The sequence below is a fragment of the Uloborus diversus genome, chromosome 3 (genome assembly GCF_026930045.1).
Source record: "Uloborus diversus isolate 005 chromosome 3, Udiv.v.3.1, whole genome shotgun sequence".
NCBI lineage: Eukaryota > Metazoa > Arthropoda > Arachnida > Araneae > Uloboridae > Uloborus > Uloborus diversus.
In genome coordinates this window covers 50,361,117-50,379,741 of record NC_072733.1, presented here as the reverse complement: position 1 = coordinate 50,379,741, position 18,625 = coordinate 50,361,117, and the positions used below count along the sequence as shown (strand labels likewise).

The following is an 18,625-nucleotide window of genomic DNA, read 5'->3' as shown; positions in this document are numbered from 1 at the left end:
GGCAGGTGAAAGAATCAAAAGCTAAATGCTGGTCTAAAATTCTAACCTTAAAAAAACCAAAGATATCTACAGCTCACTATAAAGTACCTTAAAAATAATCTAAACAGAAACAGAATAGACAACTTAATCATTGAACATAAAGGAGATATAATTATGAAAGCGGAATTACAAGCCAACATTTTCGCCGAGTGCTTCTTCAATCAACCAAATAACGAAAACAAAGAAAACATAAATATCCCCCATACCATCACCAGGTGCAACTTATCCTATGATTTTACATTGAAAGAATTCAACTACGTCACAAGAAACCTGAAAAACACCTCTCTAGGTTCAGACAATATCACTAATCTTAAAAATCTTCCAGAGGAAGGGAAAAAATATTAATCTCATTTTTCAATTCCAACTTAACAAAAGGCAAAGTCCCAGAAATCTGGAAAAATATTATTATTTTACCCATAAAAAAGCCTAATAAAGACTATAAATTCGTTAGTAATTACAGACCAATAGCTTTAACTCAAAACACCTGTAAAATTTTCGAAAAAATGATCTTAGAACGGCTCATTTGGTGGGAAGATAAATTTAGTATTTTACCCAATTTCATATACGGATTTAAAAAAGAAAGAAGTGCAGGAGATTGCATAGTGAATATGGGAAACAAAATCAAAAATGCCAGGAATAACAAATACACCACTTTCCTCATCACACTGGACGTCAAAGGGGCATATGACAATATCCAAATATAAAAACTGATTAATAAACTGTACAAAACTAACTTAGATAGCAAGGTCATACAATGGATTTTCGACTTTCTTACTCACAGAAAGTTTTATGTGAAATGGAGAAACAAAGAATCGTCTGAAAGAGAAACTCATCAGGGATTCCCTCAGGGGGCAATCTTATCACCTTTTCTTTTCAATTGTTTTTCAACTGATCTTGGTGATATACAAAATAAGCATTGTTCCATATACGCATATGCTGATGATATCTCTTGCATCATCAGTCATGAAAATGTCACTAAAGCAGAGGAATTGTTAACTAATACTATGGAGGCCCTTGCAAAATGGGCAAAAAATAACAATCTAGATTTCTCCCCTGAAAAATGTGCTGCACTCAATTTGTCTCCATACAAGAATAAAAGCAATATCACTATCAAGTTACACGACATCCTAATCAAATGAGTAAGCACTCATAAAATTCTTGGAATATACATACAAGATAACCTTAAATGGAACAGTCATACTAATTATATTGAAAGAAAAATAAATAAAAGCCTAAATATGATCAAAATCTTGGGAAATCAAAAGACCGACATGAGCCACAAAAACCTATTGTACATTATTAAGCAGGTAATCATACCACAGAGCAATTACGGAAGTATTACTAGAACCAATGATACAAAGAAAAACAGAAGAAAAATCAACACAATCGAGAATAAAGCTATACGAACTGCACTGAAACTCAACTCCTTTGCCCCCAATGAAGCAATCAGGTATATGACATCAATAGAGAAATTACGAAGAAAGAATCAAATGGGAAACTCTTAACCAATATCCTCAGACAGCATTATAAAAAAAATCACAAAAACAAATTCATCTTAGAAAACCTCCTAAAAACAGCAAAAATAAAATGGAAGAAGAAATATATAATTTAGTTTTGAGAAAGCTAAAAAACTAAAAATATGCTAGGGCAGAATATACAATTATTAAATATCAAAAGAACAAACCTTGGGAAAGCAATAATTTGGAAGTGGTCGTCAGGAATGAATTTGTTGAATATAGCAAAATAAATAAAGAAGCCATCAAAAAGTATTTTATAAGCTACATAAATGAAAATAAAGAAGCAAAAATCTGGGCTACCGATGGATCAAAAAACCATAACGGAGTTGGTTTTGGTATTACTGATCAAAATAAAATCAACATAAGAAAAATTAAACTACCTGACATTTGTTTAGTCTTTACAGCTGAACTTGCAGCTATATATTACACCGCTAAATTCCTCATATTAGGCGATGAAAGTCACACCATTATTGATAGCCTAAGTGTCATCAGTGTAATACAAACGGAAAATAGTAAGGAAGACAACTTGATCACGGCGACAAAAAACACCCTCACAAATCTCCTTCATGGGGAAAAAAATCACTATCAGCAATGGAATTAACAAGAAGAATGAAATAAAAATCAACAGGTTGATATAACCAACTGCTATCTTACCAAAAACAAACTTTATAAATTAAAATTGGAACACAGCCCTATGTGCAACACCTGTAATACAATTGACTCAGTTCAACACCGCCTCCAAGAAAGTATTTTATATAATGAAGCCAGTTTCCCTTGTTAAAAAAATCCCACAGAATTTATTGCACCATGCTGATGATTTCCTTTCTTTCCCTCTGCTTTTTGATCATGACTTTGCTCGTCTGTTCTCTGCTTTTTCTCTTGATGTCTCCTCTTTGAGGTTCTGATTTACCTTCTCTAATGATACCTTTTCCCCCCAGTTTTCTACGAAGGCAAGGCGCTAAGTCGCAGTCCTTCTTCTTCTTCTTTTTTTTGGAAACCTGACTGGTTTCTTATATAGAATAGAATAGAATAGAATTGCGTCTGCGCACAAATATTCTACCCAATCAAACTCAGCAGATGTATCAAAGAAAAATGCTATAAAAATGAAAGGATATTAATAATAACATTCATTTATCATCATGGCAATTAGCTATCATCATTAGCTATCATGTGATCAACCTTTCGGTAGCTACCGGTTGAGGACGGCGAACATAGCCATAAACATCTCTTTTCGTTAACCCATTAAACACACAGAGGGTAAGCCGATGTAAATACCTATGACACTTGTTGCGTGGAAGAAGACTGCGCCTGTCTAGAAATGTTGACAAAGTTTTAGAACAAACAAGTAACTACAGGTAGTTCGTTGCTTTTCTGTGGGGCGGTCAACTTCCTTCTGTGATAACGCATGATTCATGCGTCATTTTGTACATTCCAATTAACTGTTTAAAATTTTTTGAAAGATGGGTTTGTTACCATTGGAATATACAGACTGTTTGACAGATACTCCGCATTATCGTGAAAATTTAAGAGCTCACGAGAAGGAATTAGAAAGGACAAGTCAAGCAATCAAGGGGTTAATCAAAGAGGTCAATAATCTTTTAGTAGCAGCAAAAGGTTGGTGAAATGCAAATTATTTTTTTAGTCATTTGTTATAGCACGTGTGAAATCTTGAAAGTAGTATATCCTTAATATCCTTTCCTTTTGGAATTTTGATTGTTGATGTGTTAAGTCAGTCACCGGTGCTCAAAAAAAAAAAAAAAAAAAAAAAAAAAAAAAACCCCTCCTTGAAATTTTGATTTCACCTATGAATTATTTTTCAAATATTGTTCAAGTTTTATTGTTTTTACTTTTTGTCTTTTTTGCGTTCATTCTCTCTCATAAAAGTTTAGAGCGTCTCAAACTTATGTTTCATGTGACTGAAACATTTCGTTTATGGTTTGTTTACTTTTATAAACATTTTTTACGACTAAAATTCATCCCACTTTTTTTTAAATCATCAATTAAGCTTTCAAGTCTCATTATTTTCAAAATGAAATGTATTCTCAATTTTAGTTTGTCATCATCTGTCTAGTAAATTTTGTGTTCTGTCAAATTTTATTTAAACATCCCCGTATATAGAGTTAGTACATTCATGTTAATTGCTTTTGCTTTTTTACTCTCTAAAGCTTTTGTCTAAATTGTCTTGGTATAAATTTTGGAGTTTTGATGACAAATATTTTTGGTTTGTAAACATTTGGATATTCACCTAGGTGTTATAACTATGCTTGTGTGCATAATGAACTTCAAAAAAGACAAGCTTCAGTGGCACAGTGAAATAATGCTGCCTTTAAATATTGAAAGAATTCTTCCGAGAGAGTTTAATCTAAGCTGGAAGTTGAGAAATTTTATGAATCACAAAAATTTTGTTTGCTTTAAGCGGGGTTAAACAGAGTTGTGCTCTTCTAGACTTAACACCTTTGCCAACCAAATACTTCTAATTTCTTTGTTAATTCAGGGCTCATTAGGCAGGTTCAACTGTTCAGGTATTTTTGAAACAAAGCTTTTTTTTATTTTTTTTATCCAGGAATGACAGGACTACTGGAATTTAAACTGTGGTCAGGCAGCAATTGAGAGAGTGCCCTGGGTGGTAACCCTAATGCTGCCCCTAATTAGTTTCTCTGAAGAAAATACCCTCTTAAATTAAGCTGAAATGAGTAGAAGTTATTTTAAAAAGAAAATACTTTTAAAAATGAGATATCATTATATCTTGATCATGGTATAGTTCTGAAGAACAATTTTTACTATTATGAAGTTCATGTGTAAATGTGAAAAATATCTTTGAAATCAACACTTTATCCATTACCGTTTAAAATGAAAAGTAAGCAAATTTGACGTAGTTGTCCATTCAATCTCAAATATAAAATCAAATAATTTGCCAGTATAGCCTCTAGCCTATTTTTATGATGTGGATCACTAGTTGTTACATTGCAACTAGGGGGCACCAACTCTCTGAGGTTGCTACAGTGCTCAAGCACCGCCCAAGATATTTGTGGGAGGTGTGCTAGACTTTACTGCCATTAAGAAAAAGAAAAGAAGGAGTACAATAAAGGAAAACATGAATTTCTTAAATAAAGATTTTTTCCGAACTCTTTGTTTCTTATAATATAAATTTTTGCTTATTAGAATTAGAATTTCCAATCCCATTCCCAATTCAACCTCGTGGAATTTTGTGATTGTAAAGAGCTAATCATACGGGATTGCCTTTATTCTTCTAAAATTTAAGTTTAATATCAAATAGAAAAAGTTGTGCATTTTAGAAAGGACCGCTTTTGTTACTTGAATTATAGCCCAGTAAATTTAGGACAAAAATAGGTTCGATGACTTCAAATTTATAATTAGCTGAATTTTTCAGTAAAAGTTTCTGAACATGTTTAGAATGAATCCTGAAAAGTCCTTTAAGTTCCCATGTGATCTTCTATCCAAAATGGCGCTTCAAAGATGGCCGCCTGGTACATTTTGCATCCCTTATATCTAAGTCAAAAATGAAGATTTTTCAGTTTTGAAAAAACCTAAGCAATATTGTTTGTACATGATCTAAAATTGTTCTGACACCAAAAAGTGAAATTTCTGTGTTCTATGTGCTGCACAGCATAGAAACTACTAAAATAAATATTCAGTAAGTTACCACCCAACTGCCAGGGCTAAGGCAGAAATACATGAAATACACCGCCAGCTCAGTCAATTCCAGCCGAGGACTGCAATTTCGTGCTTATTTAGCACTCATCAACCTGGCTTAGGAAGTGGCTGAGCTTGAGGTGGGAAACACCCCTTAAGGAAGCCAAGAATGCCAAACAAACTGGTAGCTAATAGATAGAATTAGCACAGTCCTCGGCTGAAATTGACTGAGCTGGCGATGTATTTCATGTACTAAAAAAAAATTTTTTTTCGGTATTTTATGAAAAATATTTTCACTTATATCTCAGTCATTACTTTTTATTCTTCAATTTTGAAAAATGCTACGTACTCATTTGAATTGATACTTTAGTTTTACCGACATTTCCTCATATAAAGCTATAAACATATAGCATCTGCAAATTGTGTTTTTCGTCTGCTATGCAAAATTTTTCTTTTGAAAAATTCATTGCTGATCTACTTAGCTCCTTAAAACTAGTATAAATCGTAAAATTTTTTCCAATTTCCTTTTTTGATATAAGTGAGAGTTTAAAAAAGAAAAAAAAAAACACTCACAGAAACAATAAAAATTCGTCAATAATGTGCTTTTAGTAAGTTAAAAGTTTTGAGTATTTTCCTTAAGCTTACTGAAGCTTAAGTTTCTGGGTTTCAAATTTTAGTGGTGGTTTTTGAAAACGTTTATAGTTTTTACATATTTTCTCAATAGCTGAATAGATGAAAGCTGAAACATCAAATGAGAATATAAAATCATTCTAGGAAAAATGTTCTCTATTTTCATTGCAATCTGAAATGTTAAATCCACCATTCTTCATATGAGGCACAGTTTTTCTTACTTACCTTGCAGAAATATGATCAAGGTGATTCAAATTTCAAATGATGCTTGTGAAAATATTGGATTCATGAGCAGCAAAAGTTGGAAAACATTTGCAAGGAATATCTTGACAGAATCAAAAATCTTGTGAGATTGGACTCTCAATCCACAGGATTAATCCTGCTAAATATCATGCGGGGCTTCGGAATTAGAAACCCTAATTAGAATGCTATATTTGTATTTCATGTATTTTTTCTGTATGTGCAAAAAAGGTCAAAAGTTATTTCATTGAACATTTGTTAAAAATATTAATTTAAAAAAATAATGCTGAAATTCCCAAGAAACGTCAATTCTCTCTTGCAATATTTCATTTCTGAATTATTCAATTAGTATAATTCATTATTGGGCCATTTCACAGTATTTTGTCCAAATAATGTCTACTACAAAATTCATAGATACGGGGAGGTGAGGCACGTTGGTCCTCTTTTTGACTTATCATTTTTTATCTCATCAAAAAATTTACTGAGCAGTTCGATTTTCTGCAACAAGTTTCACTAAACACTTCTCAACGCCACAGATTTTTTTGAAAGTGTTGAATTGATAAACTTTTTTAATATTTATGTTTTAATGGAACCTCGTAAAATGGACCAATGTGCACCATGGTAGGGGGATGTTGGTCCGCCTAATGGGGCACGTTTGACTGCATTACTCAAACAACATTCGTTATTATTTTAGTGATAAATACTATTAAACTTTGTAACTACCTTATTTTCTGTTGTGTGTAGAGTGAAAAATATTAAGTTTAAAGATCAATATAGGATTAAATTGATTTTTTGATAAATTAACTTTATTTAAAAACAGCAATAAGCATTCACCATTAAAACACACTTATTTATTTTTTAAAAATCAAAAGAAAAATCATAGAATATTGTTATGATTATTGAGATTTAAGAGAAAAAAAAAAGTTTTCATATTATGTGGGTAAAGCTCAAAACTCGTGGTCGCCAGTCGCCAAATGCGACCAATTTTCAAATTTTGGCGACCATTATATTCACTTCAGTCGCCAATGTGGCTACCATTCGCCAATGCAACCTTCCCTGACCTATAGTCTTGACTTATGACCTTTCCCCAAATTCTTTTGTCCACTAAACGTTCGGCTATCGGATCGCCGGGGATGAAGGGGGGGGGGGGTTGCAAAATAAAAAGAATTGTAAAGAAATAATCTTGTACATTTGGTTTACATATGAATAAACAAAAATGGCGCCTTTGAGTCAAAATGCACCAAGACAAAATAAAAACGATATCGCTAAAAAAAAAATTTTTTTTGAAAGATTTTTGATTTTTTGTTTTAATCTTATTGATTGTTTTTCCTTTTTAAAATGTAAAACCTACTGGAGGAGAGGACATATCCGTTTATTTACTTTATTTCCCCTTAAAAAAGTTGTTATTTTTAAGTTTCGCGGTAAATTTTCAAAATGGCGTCCCGCGTTTTCAAAATGGCGCCGCGTTGTAGATTGTCCATTTTCACCAGTTAGAAGAGGAAAATGTGTGTTCCAAAATAAATAAAGAGAAGTACAATCGTATTTATAAAACATATAAATAATAAAAAAAAATGGCACCCTTGCGTCTAGAGAAGGTGGAAAGAATACGGCTGAAACCCTTTCTTTCTTCTGCTGGATCTTTTATTTCATTTTTTGTTTTTTTCGTTTTGTTTTATATTGTTTACCTTTCTTTTATTTATTCATTTTTATAAAATTTTGCATGCATTTGTAAAAACAAAAGAATATTTTGTAGAATCGTAAATGGTTTAGGTTTTACATTCTGTTCAAGTTTTTGGTATTTTATTGTTTTCTTTATCAAGGAACTAACTCATCTTTTGGTTGAAAGCTGTGATGTTTCTAGAAGTTTTGAAAGCTGAAAAAAATTAATAATAATAACAATCTTTTTTATTTATTTATTTATTTTTTTATTGTGATGTGTTTTTCTTAAAGATAAATTAATGTAGATTATAGTTTGCAAAAAGATGTGTTAAATAATGTCTGGGCAGGGGTGCCCGTCTCGCCCCAAGTTCAATTCCCCCAAAATTTTTCCTCAACCCTCTTTTCCTTTTTTCTTTTTAGCTCGCTTTTTATTTTATTTATTTTTTTTTAAATATTTTTTATTTACTTATTTATTTTTAATTATTATTTTATAAGAAACGTTCTTTGCTACGCCAATGACATATACACACATACTAAATAAATAAACGGAATAAAATAAATTAAATAATTTAAATTAAAATAAAGTTTGGCTATCATTTTTTGAGATTTGGCTACCATTTTGTGAGGATCTGGTAGCCATTGGCTACCAATTCAAAATTTGAGTTTTGAGGTATATATGTGGGGTAGGTTGGTCCGGTCTAACATGCCCCACAAAGAGTGGACCAACCTACCCCACCTTCTTGGTCTGAAAAAGTGATGTCATATTTTTGTTTTTTTTTGACAAAAAATGAAATTTTTTTCAATTATTATGAACTAAAGGAACTTACTTTAAGAAAGGAGTTAAATCTCCCCCCCCCCAATCTTGATGAAAACCATTAAAAAAATAAAGTTAGATTTCTGAAAATTACTCAAGACTACTGAAATAACACTTTCTGGAATAAAATTAATTCAATATAACTGTACCATGTAATTTCATTATAGGATTTGTAGAACTGTAGGTGCTATTTGTTGGTCATAAAATAAAATAAAAAATATTAATAGTATTAAAATAATTGAGACTGGTCCAATGTGCCCAATGGTCCAATGTACCCCACTTCCCCCTACTGTTTTTTTCTAAAATAAATATCTGAAATCAAATGTTTAAATCATGAAAATATTGTCGTTATTTCAAATTTGCATGAGTATTTATACAGATATTAAGTATTTAATCGGAAAGTTGTTAAAATAAAACCTTTTGCAGAATCTCATGCTGCGGACATGTTGGCTCTTTATCAATGCAAAACTTGATAAAATTTTTCATATTTTACAAAAACATTTTTTGTTGAAATTTGTACTTGAAATAGAAAAATAGGAAGAGTATTTAGGCACTCACGTAATTTTTTTGTTGAAAATATGAATTTTGGTTTCTTTTAGGAACTCAGAGATGGGGCTCATTGGAATGGTCTCAATAATTTAGAAACTTTATTGATATTTTTTATTTTAATTTTTGACTAACAAATAGTCCTATAGTTGTATAAATTCTATAACAAAATCACATGGTACAGTTATATTGAACAAATTGTATTTCTATTTTTTCTGATCAGAGCAACTTTCATTAAATTTTTTTAATGAAGAATGAAGTAATAAATCAAACTAAAGTAAGTTCTTTTAGTTCATAATTGTTTTTAGTTTCCTTATTTTTGACATGAAGAGAAAAAAAAAAACCAGCATTTCTTCAGACCAATAACGCGGGGAAGGTTGATTCCCTTTTGGAAAACCCATAAAAAAGCAAGAGAACTTTTGGGAGAATTAAAAAACCAAAATGCTAGTACTGTGAAACCTGTGTAAGTTGACCATTTGCGGTGCACTACTTTAGTGGTCAACTTAAACAGGTGGTCAACTTACAGAGATTGAATTATATGATATAGATCTAATTCTGTGCCTGAAAATAGTGGTCAACTTAGACAGGTGGTCAACTTACAAGGGTGGTCAACTTTACAGGTTTTACTGTAATAGCAAGTGAAGTTGATGAAGGTCATTCTTAAGAAAATGTAAATGGTTCTGGCGTAAGTAGCGCAAAAGTAAAATTTTGTCAATTTAATATTTTATCAACTATCAAAGGGACCTCTGGCGCTCAAACTATGAAGACTGCGTGCCAGGCGCATTGCCTTTAATATTTTAATATGTTACATTGGTCTTTAAACTTTGTTTTATGCTAAACACACACACAAAAAAAAAAGTTACAGTATTGGATAATATTTATCATTGAAATACTTATAAAAGTTGTTTTGTATTGTGGACCAACCTACCCCATGCTCGGCGCACGTTGGTCCGCTTCACAGAGTTCTAAAATCAATGTATAAAAGTTAATGAATTGGACATTTTCAAAAAATATCATATGACATGAACTTTTTCAAGAAACTTTTAATGAAAATCGACTTGCTCATTAATTTTTTTGGTGAGATAAAAAATTATAAGTTAGATAAGCAGCCCAACATGCCACAAAAATACGAAAAAAAAGTTGTTTTGATTGCTTTAAATGCTCACGCATCAATAAATATTTTTATTTTCTAATTTAATATGCCATTTAACATGGTTTATGGGAACAAATTAAATATCAGATAAATAATTTCACATTAATAGCAATTTTAAATATGCTGAACTGCTGAACACTGTATTTCACTTCAGTTTTTCATTCATTTTACTTTTCCTTTTCACTTTATTTTTGATTTTGTTAGTCATAGTAGTTTGTTTTTATTGTATCCGTTCATGTAGAAGAGTATTATTTTTTGACTCATTCGTTCATGAATGACACATCCCTATTTCATTCTTTATGTCCTGAAAATTCCATAATTTGCCATCGCCAAGGTATGTCGGTTTACTGTGGCTCATGTATATTTCTTAAATGATAATTTTTCTTTGTATAACTCATGAGAATTTGATGTCCCTTAATTTCATTTTTTAATTTTATCATGATTATTGTGACATAATATGGTTTTAGGTCTTCCAATTGCTCTTTTTGTTTTCTTTTTTTGATGTCAAACTGTCATCTTTAGTTACTGTGTTATGCATTTTTAATGCTAGTTGGAGTGTCTCTAGAACCAAATGTCATATCCTTGACAGTTTTATTTTAAGATGAGAATTTCCTATTGATAAGCATTTTTACTCAAACTAACAATGCTTAAAGAAGGTACTTAATTCATTCACTGAATTGTTTCCCTATATCAATTAAATGTATGAGCTGCTATGAAATCTTGCTTAGCACTTCAAAAATATCCTTTGAAACAATAATAGTTAAGTCTTGATGTTATTGTAGTGTTTCTCCCAGACCAAAAAAGGAGCAGGGTGCTTCCGGATAAAAGGGCACTTTAGTTCATTTTAAAAGACCTTCTTAAATAAAAATTTTACAGTAGAACCGGTGCTTTTTTTTTTTTTTTTGTATACTCTCCATAACAAGCTCAAGTATTTTCAAATACAGTAAACTCCCGATTATTCACAAAACAGGGTTGGCTCGGCAACCAGGGATACGTGAATTCGTAGATAATCCTCAAACTAAGGTAAAAACTATGTTAGTGTATGCCAGGAGTCTCCAACCTTTTTTACTCGAGAGCTACATTGTAAATTTTTGAAGTTGAGTTCGGCCAGCAATCTACCAATATTGGTTCAAATGATTTTGTTTATGCTTGTCCCTCCCCCTACACCCACAACTTTTCTTTTTTCTGAATAAGCGCTCAGTAACATTGGCGCAGCACACATTCTTGTTAAGGAGGGCAAACCAGGACTCAACAAGATGGCGGTTTTTAGCTGCATCATCATGCCAAAAGATCAGGGTTGGCAAAAACCTGGGTTTTTTTAAAAAGCCCATGGACTCTTGGGTTTTTTTAAATAAAACCCAAAAAACCCAACTAAAGCTGGGTTTTTTAAAAGAAGTGTGTATTTTTTTTTTGTCTTTTTTTAGGGAAAATGTCGGGGGTACTTGTAGCATATTGTAACGTAAGTATATGGACAAAGCACAAAAATTGTCTTGGGGTAAAAAAAGCTGGAAAATTCAGCATTTTCTGAAGAAAAGTATAAAAGACGACAAAACCCAAGAATGGTGAAGTTTCAAGTTTTTTAAGTTTCCATGATTACCAACAGTTAAGGCAAATTTACTTCTCGAGTGATAAAATCTACTGTTCATTTGTTTGTTTTTAAATACTACATTTTTACTTTATTGTATTTCATTTCGTTATGCAAAACTACTGCAAAACCTCAAGTAGTTTAAATCCCTTTTTACTGAATTCCAGCTTAATCAAGACATTTCTTTGAATTTTATGTTGCCTGTTTTTCTATTTCTGTGTACAGAGTAAGAAATATATAACTTTTTTGTAAGATAATGAAAATAATGTAAATCCTATTCTGTTTTCTGTCCGACCGTTTGTAAAACTTATTAATTTCTGAAAAATATACCTTGTTTATTCGAGATTTGTGACGTGCTGGTTTACTGAAAATAATTCACATGAACAAGCCTTTTAGCTAGAGTCGTTTCCTCTGTACAATCTACAAATATTGAAAAAATCATACATGACAGGACTTAGTCAAGATAATTTGAGTTATTTATTGAGAGACCAGTTAAAGAAAAAAGTTAAATATATTTATTTAAAACCTTTGAAGTATTTTTTAATGCCGTTAAGAGTTAAGAAATAGCTATTAACTAAGTTCAAAATTAATTTTTTATGTCCATTGTCTGTGGTGAAAAACGAATAAAAAAAGAAGTTTAAGTTGTAAAAGTATTTAAATTAATTTTTTTTAAAACTTCTCAAAAAATTTAAAAAACTCAAAAGTGGGCTAAATAATGGGTTTTTTTTGAATGGTTTTTTTGAAAAAAAAAAACAAAAAAAAAAAAAAAACCATTGGGTCCAACCCAATTGAGGGTTCAATCCGGCCAACCCTGCAAAAGATAGATATCAAAAGTTATAAGTCCTTAATACTTTTAGACTGTCTTTGAAACAGAAGAGGGATGCAGGTGGGCGGATCAAGTGATATCTCCGGGGAAGTTTTCCACATTAAAGTCTTAGAAATGCAGTTTTAGTCTATCTTAGCAGGTGTTAGAGATGGTCGGAGGATAGGTTTCAGAGTCTACCTAGAGAGAAATTTTCCTATTCAAAATTCACATCTTTACGCAATTTTAGTAAAATGAAAGGAAAGAGGGGTAGCGATTTACTCCCCCAAATATTTTCAAAAATGAAAACAACTTTAGGTTACCTTTGGAGACTTCAATTAAATTCACTTTCCCAAATAAGTTTTGAAAACTCAATTTTAGATTATCTTTGGTGATTTGTGATCTTAAAAATAAAAATTTAGATGCTCTCTTCAGAACCTTTTTAGGAACTAAATTCTAGAAACACATTTCTGAACATCCTTAATGATGTTGAAAAAATAGTCAGAATTTCGGAGCTGTCCCAGAAGTTTTTTAACATTAAAGTTTCAAAAACACACAATTTTAAGCAATACACTTGTATGTTGAGATGTTCGGAAAGTGGCTTTTCCCAGAAATTGTTTGGAATTCGTCCAGAAATTTTTTGAAATTGAAGTTCCAGAAATGCAATTTTGAACTATCTTTGGTGACATTAGTGAGGAAAGTTAAATTTGCAGACTTCACTCAAAGGGCAGACAGTTGTCCCTCGTTGCCCCCCTCACCTCTGGCTATGCTGATACTAAGCTCAGTAGTGGTTTTTAAGATTTTCTGGATTTAGTTTTCTTTCAAATTGTTTGAAAGAAAATAAATTGTCAAATTTATATGTAGAAAATAACTTTTTTTTCCAATTTGTGAACTTTTCGTGGGCCAGTTAAAATCTGCTCGTGAGACAGATTTTGTCCACGGGCCGTAGGTTGGAGACCCCTGTTGTATGCAATAACTTAAAATGATCAATAACACTCACATACATTTAAACTACAGCTAAAATGACAAGAGTGTATGTAAAAAATGCATGTAAAAGCTACAAAAGGATCGCTCATTACTGCACATATGCAAGCAAAATGTGTAACCAGATCAATCTAGGTTACATTAAAAATGCAAAGCTGAGTGGAGGGGAATTATTTCAACACTGTTCCGGCCATTCATACGTACATAAGGGCAATTCCACCGTTATGGACGTGACAATAACAGACTTTAAATACAGTAAAACTTCTCCTAACGGACCCCCTCAAAGGCGGACACCTCTCTTATGCGGACAATTTTTAATTCCCCAGTTCCAATGCAAATAACATTATTAAACCCCTGTCTAGCGGACACCTCTCTATTGCTGACAAAAAAATTTGTCCCGTTAGTGTCCGCATTAGAGGGATTTTACTGTACACATAACTTCAATTTGGTTTCATAAAAAGCTACATTTTTTTATGTTGTGTAGTTTGGTGTTGTTTAGGCTATCAAGAATTTGGGTGCAGATTGCTTGATTACAAAAAGTAACAAAAAATCAAAACAGCCTTTTACAGACATAACTGAGAAAACAGCAAAATGTATTGTTACGCGTTCAATGCAGCTTCAAACTTTCTTCAAATGATGACACAGTTCTTGAGAAAACACAGGAGATTTATTTACAGCTATGTTCAGGAAATGTAGTTAAAACTGCTAAATCAATCATCAGCAATTAAGCAAATAAAAATTAAACACCGTAAACTCAACGGTGGTCACACACGTAAAAGAACTCAGCAGTTCCACTTTTTGCAGGTTTGAAAATTCTTCGTAATTCTGTTCATTTTGTCAAAATGTTACACAAGTAACCACATTACAACCATCAACTAAAACAAAACTAACTTTTATTAACATAAAACAAAATAAAATTAAAACCATAGGAATGGTTCATGCTGGTATTACAAGGGCCAGCGGCTCCCTTCAAAATCCACATCAATCAAATTCACAAAACCTAAAGCAATCTTTCAATTTAAACTTAAACTTAGGTTTGCTGTAAAAACTGGCGAGATATTTTCTCGCCAAAAGAAACTAAAAGGGAGATTCAACACACTCCCCCAGGATGAACAATTGAAATGTTCAGCAAAATTCAAATATTTACTTTTTTTTTTTTTAAACAAAATAGCAATCAAACAAATTAACATACTTACAAACTTGGTGTAAGCTTCAAATGAATAACAGCTAACTAAAATATATAACAGTCTGAATTAGACATGAAATAACATAAAGTTCAATTTAAAAGTAAACAGAAATGACATTTTTATGCGGAAGATTTTTTTTACTGAGTCACTGACTCAATATCAAGTTCTAAATTATACAGTAATTGAATAGGTCTCCTCACAACGCTTGAAGGCGTTCGAACAGCACAAGATCTAACTTTAGAGTCTCTGCCGAAAAAAAGGTCTTTAACAACTCCTATTTTCCACATGTGTTTTGGAACCTTGTCTTCATGAACTATAACCACGTCTCCAATTTTGAATTTTGTAGGAGTATCTATTGGAACGATGCGATTTGCAGATCGAAGTTCCAGTAAGTACTCCGTTCTCCAACGCTTCCAGAAATGGTTTAAAATTTGATCTCTGTATCTCAATAATTTCGTGAGGGTCTTTTTGTTGGATTTTGGTTCTGCCACAGAAGGAATATCCGGAGAGAAATTTGGGCGCTTGCCTATCAGAAAATGAGAAGGAGTTAGGGGAAATGGCTCGTTAATTTCATCATACACGTAAGTTAAAGGTCTTCCATTTATAACAGCTTCGATCTCAGTGAGAGTGGTTTGAATCTCTTCATAGCTCAAGCAAGATCGTCCTAAAACTTTCTTCAAGGGCGTTTTGACAGAACGCACCATGCGCTCCCAAAACCCACCCCACCAGCTGGCTCTAGGTACAATAAATTTCCACACAATTCGGTTTTTAGTAAAATACTGTTGAACCTCAGCTTTGGAAATCTTACTCCAAATCTCCTTCAGTAAACTATCAGTTTTGATAAAGGTCTTGGCATTATCACTGTATACAATTTTACAGAGTCCTCTACGTGAAACAAATCTTTTGAAAGCTAAGATGAAGGTTTCAGTGCTGAGGTCAGATGCTACTTCCAGATGAACAGCTCTAGTAACTCCACAGGTGAAGAGCACAATGTAAGCTTTTTCCGGGCCCGATTTAGTTTTGATAAAAATAGGGCCGTCGAAATCAACAGCACAGGTCTCAAATGGGGGTGATTCAATTATCCTATCCTTCGGTAAAGGAGCAATTTCTTCTTTGCCAGGTCTAACTTTAAATCTTTTGCAAATAATGCAAGATTTCAGCACAGATTTAACATATTTCCTTCCTTTGATGATGTAATATGTTTCTCGAAGATGCGCCAAGGTTGTGGCTACTCCATAATGATAAACTTTTTCATGGGCCTGAAGAATTAGCAGTTTGGTGAATTGTTCCCCGCCCGGGAGTATCCAAGGATTTTTTTCCCTTAGAGGCAGATCAGATAAGCGAAGTCTTCCCGATAAATATAATAAACCATCTACATCCAATGTAGGGTTTAAATTGTATAAAGGAGAATTTTTATTGATAGGTTCTTCCCGTTTCAGTTCTTCAATCTCAAGAGTGAACACAGTTTGTTGAGTTAACTTTAACCAATATTTTTCTGATTTTGTAATTTCTGCAGTAGTAAGCTCACCTGACAGCTTAGTCTTTTTCTTATTAATGTTATTAAGGAATCTGAAAATCCAAGCGGTGATGTTGTATTCACGATTAAGTTTACTAAATTTTCCTAAATCCAGCAATGGTTCTGTAAGTAATTTAACATTGCAGGAAAGCTGAATAGAATTTAATTTGGACCTCTTTTCAATCAAATAATCATTATTGCTGGGAAGAATGTCATGCTTCGGCCACCTTTCTTTAGGCATTGATAACCAATCTGGACCTTCAAACCATAATGTATTTTCTACAAGACTAGTTAAACTTTCCCCTCTGGTCAACAAATCTCCAGGATTGGCTTTCCCTGGAGTAAAATTCCAAATTCTGGGGTTAGTCAAAGACTGTATTTCTTCAACCCTATTTGCCGCAAAAGGCTTCCAGTTTATCGGTGAACCCTTTATCCAATGTAGCACGACAATGGAATCTGACCAAATATGGACATCTAAAACATGAGAACTAAAAACAGTTTTTAAATATTTGCACATCCTAGCAGCTATTATCGCACCCATAAGTTCGAGGCGAGGGATTGTCAAACGTTTTATAGGGGAAACCCTACATTTTGCCCAAACAAGACTGGTCCGAATTTCATTATCATTTTTGGCACATCAAAAATATGCAACAGCACCATAAGCCTTAGGACTTGCATCAGAAAAAATGTGAAGTTCTATGGTATCAAAATTTTCTAAACCCCCCGGAAAATATTTACGAGGTATCTCAAACTTGGGTAAATGATCAATTTCTGAACACCAACTTTCCCACTCGTATTTTAGATCATTAGGTAAGTTTTCGTCCCATCCTATACCTCGCTGCCAAGTTTCTTGCAACAAACTTTTCATCCTAACAGTAAATGGTAAAAGAATTCCAAGAGGATCAAATATCTTTAGAACAGTTTTCAAAACAACGCGTTTTGAAGGATTAATTTTACAATCCTCGTGAAAGTCTGGAACGTCAAAATGCAAGCTATCAGAATTGGTATTCCATAGTAAACCCAAGATCTTTAAGGTATCATTACGAAGTTCAGCTGTTTCACACATTCCCTTTTCTTCCCACATTTTTCGAAGTTTTACGGAATTAGTATTAAATTTCCGCAAATTCATTCCAGCTTCTTTAAAAATATCTGAGGCTGTCGATGATATGTAATACACTTCTTTATCAGATTTCGCACCAGATATCAAATCATCTACATAAATGGATGAATCCAAAATATTAACTACTTGGGGATGATTTTCATATTTTTTAATATGATGCTTGATCGTAGAAGCCAAAATAAAGGGGGAACAGCTTACCCCAAAAGCCGCCCTCGAAAATCTCATAAATTTTAATTCACCCCTTTCGTTACTAAACCATATAAATTTCAGGTAATTCCTGTCCTCTTCCGCAATTCCAATTTGCAAAAAAGCTTTTTCTAAATCGGCGCAAAATGCAACATTATGTTTCCTAAAACTAAGTATTATATCAAGAACGTTTGGATTAAGATTAGGTCCAGGGAATAAACAATCATTCAAAGAATTTAAATGTTTCTCCTTTGAAGAAGCATCAAACACCATTCTAACTTTAGAGGTTACCTTATCCTCTCTTACTACTGGTCTATGAGGCATGAAATAACTATTTTCGATTTTTGAATCAGAACATGGTTCTATAACCCCATTACGTTCCTGTTCCAAAACAATAGCTTTATAACTATCAAATAAATTAATGTCCTTTTCAAGTTTTCTACTTAAATCGTCAAAGCGATTTCTTGCAATTCTGAAATTATTCGCAACTTTAGACTTATCTTCCTTCCATAATAAAGAAGTTTCGTATCTGTTATTTACAAACTTTAAGTTAGATTGAAATTTATCAATTATTTCCTTTTCTACTTCTGAAACATTTTCCCTAGATTGCATAATCCCGAGTGATTCCAATTCCCACAAAAATCTTAAGCTTTCGATCTCATTATCAGGGCTTAGCTTGCTGCTTACGACTGAGAAACTACAAACAGATTTTCTTTCCCCTTTCATTGACCCATCCTCTACAAAACCACAAAGCGAGTACCCCAACAAACTATCACACAGAAAGAGTGATTTTGTTAACTTTTCAACCGGTCCATAACAGATTTGGTAAAAATAATCCGCACCAATTAATAACTCGATTTGAGAACCACCTACGTTATCACAACTCGAAAACTTGTATGACACTAGCTTAGTCATAACTTCTTTGCTAAGTGGTGGGGAGTGAATACTAACACTCGAAATCACATCTGTTACTAACGCTTCAATATGAATACA

General features: G+C 32.6%; 1 protein-coding gene across 2 annotated transcripts in view; it reads left to right on the top strand.

Moving 5' to 3' along the window:
* Nucleotides 1-2,917: 2,917 nt before the first annotated feature.
* Nucleotides 2,918-18,625, top strand: part of LOC129218028 (rho GTPase-activating protein 26-like) — a 194,818-nt gene continuing 179,110 nt past the window's right edge. For both annotated transcript variants that reach the window (XM_054852207.1, XM_054852206.1), the window contains exon 1: nucleotides 2,918-3,170. In XM_054852207.1, the coding sequence (XP_054708182.1) occupies nucleotides 3,017-3,170 (154 nt within the window). In that variant the 5' untranslated portion in view covers nucleotides 2,918-3,016. The remainder of the gene's footprint in view (nucleotides 3,171-18,625) is intronic.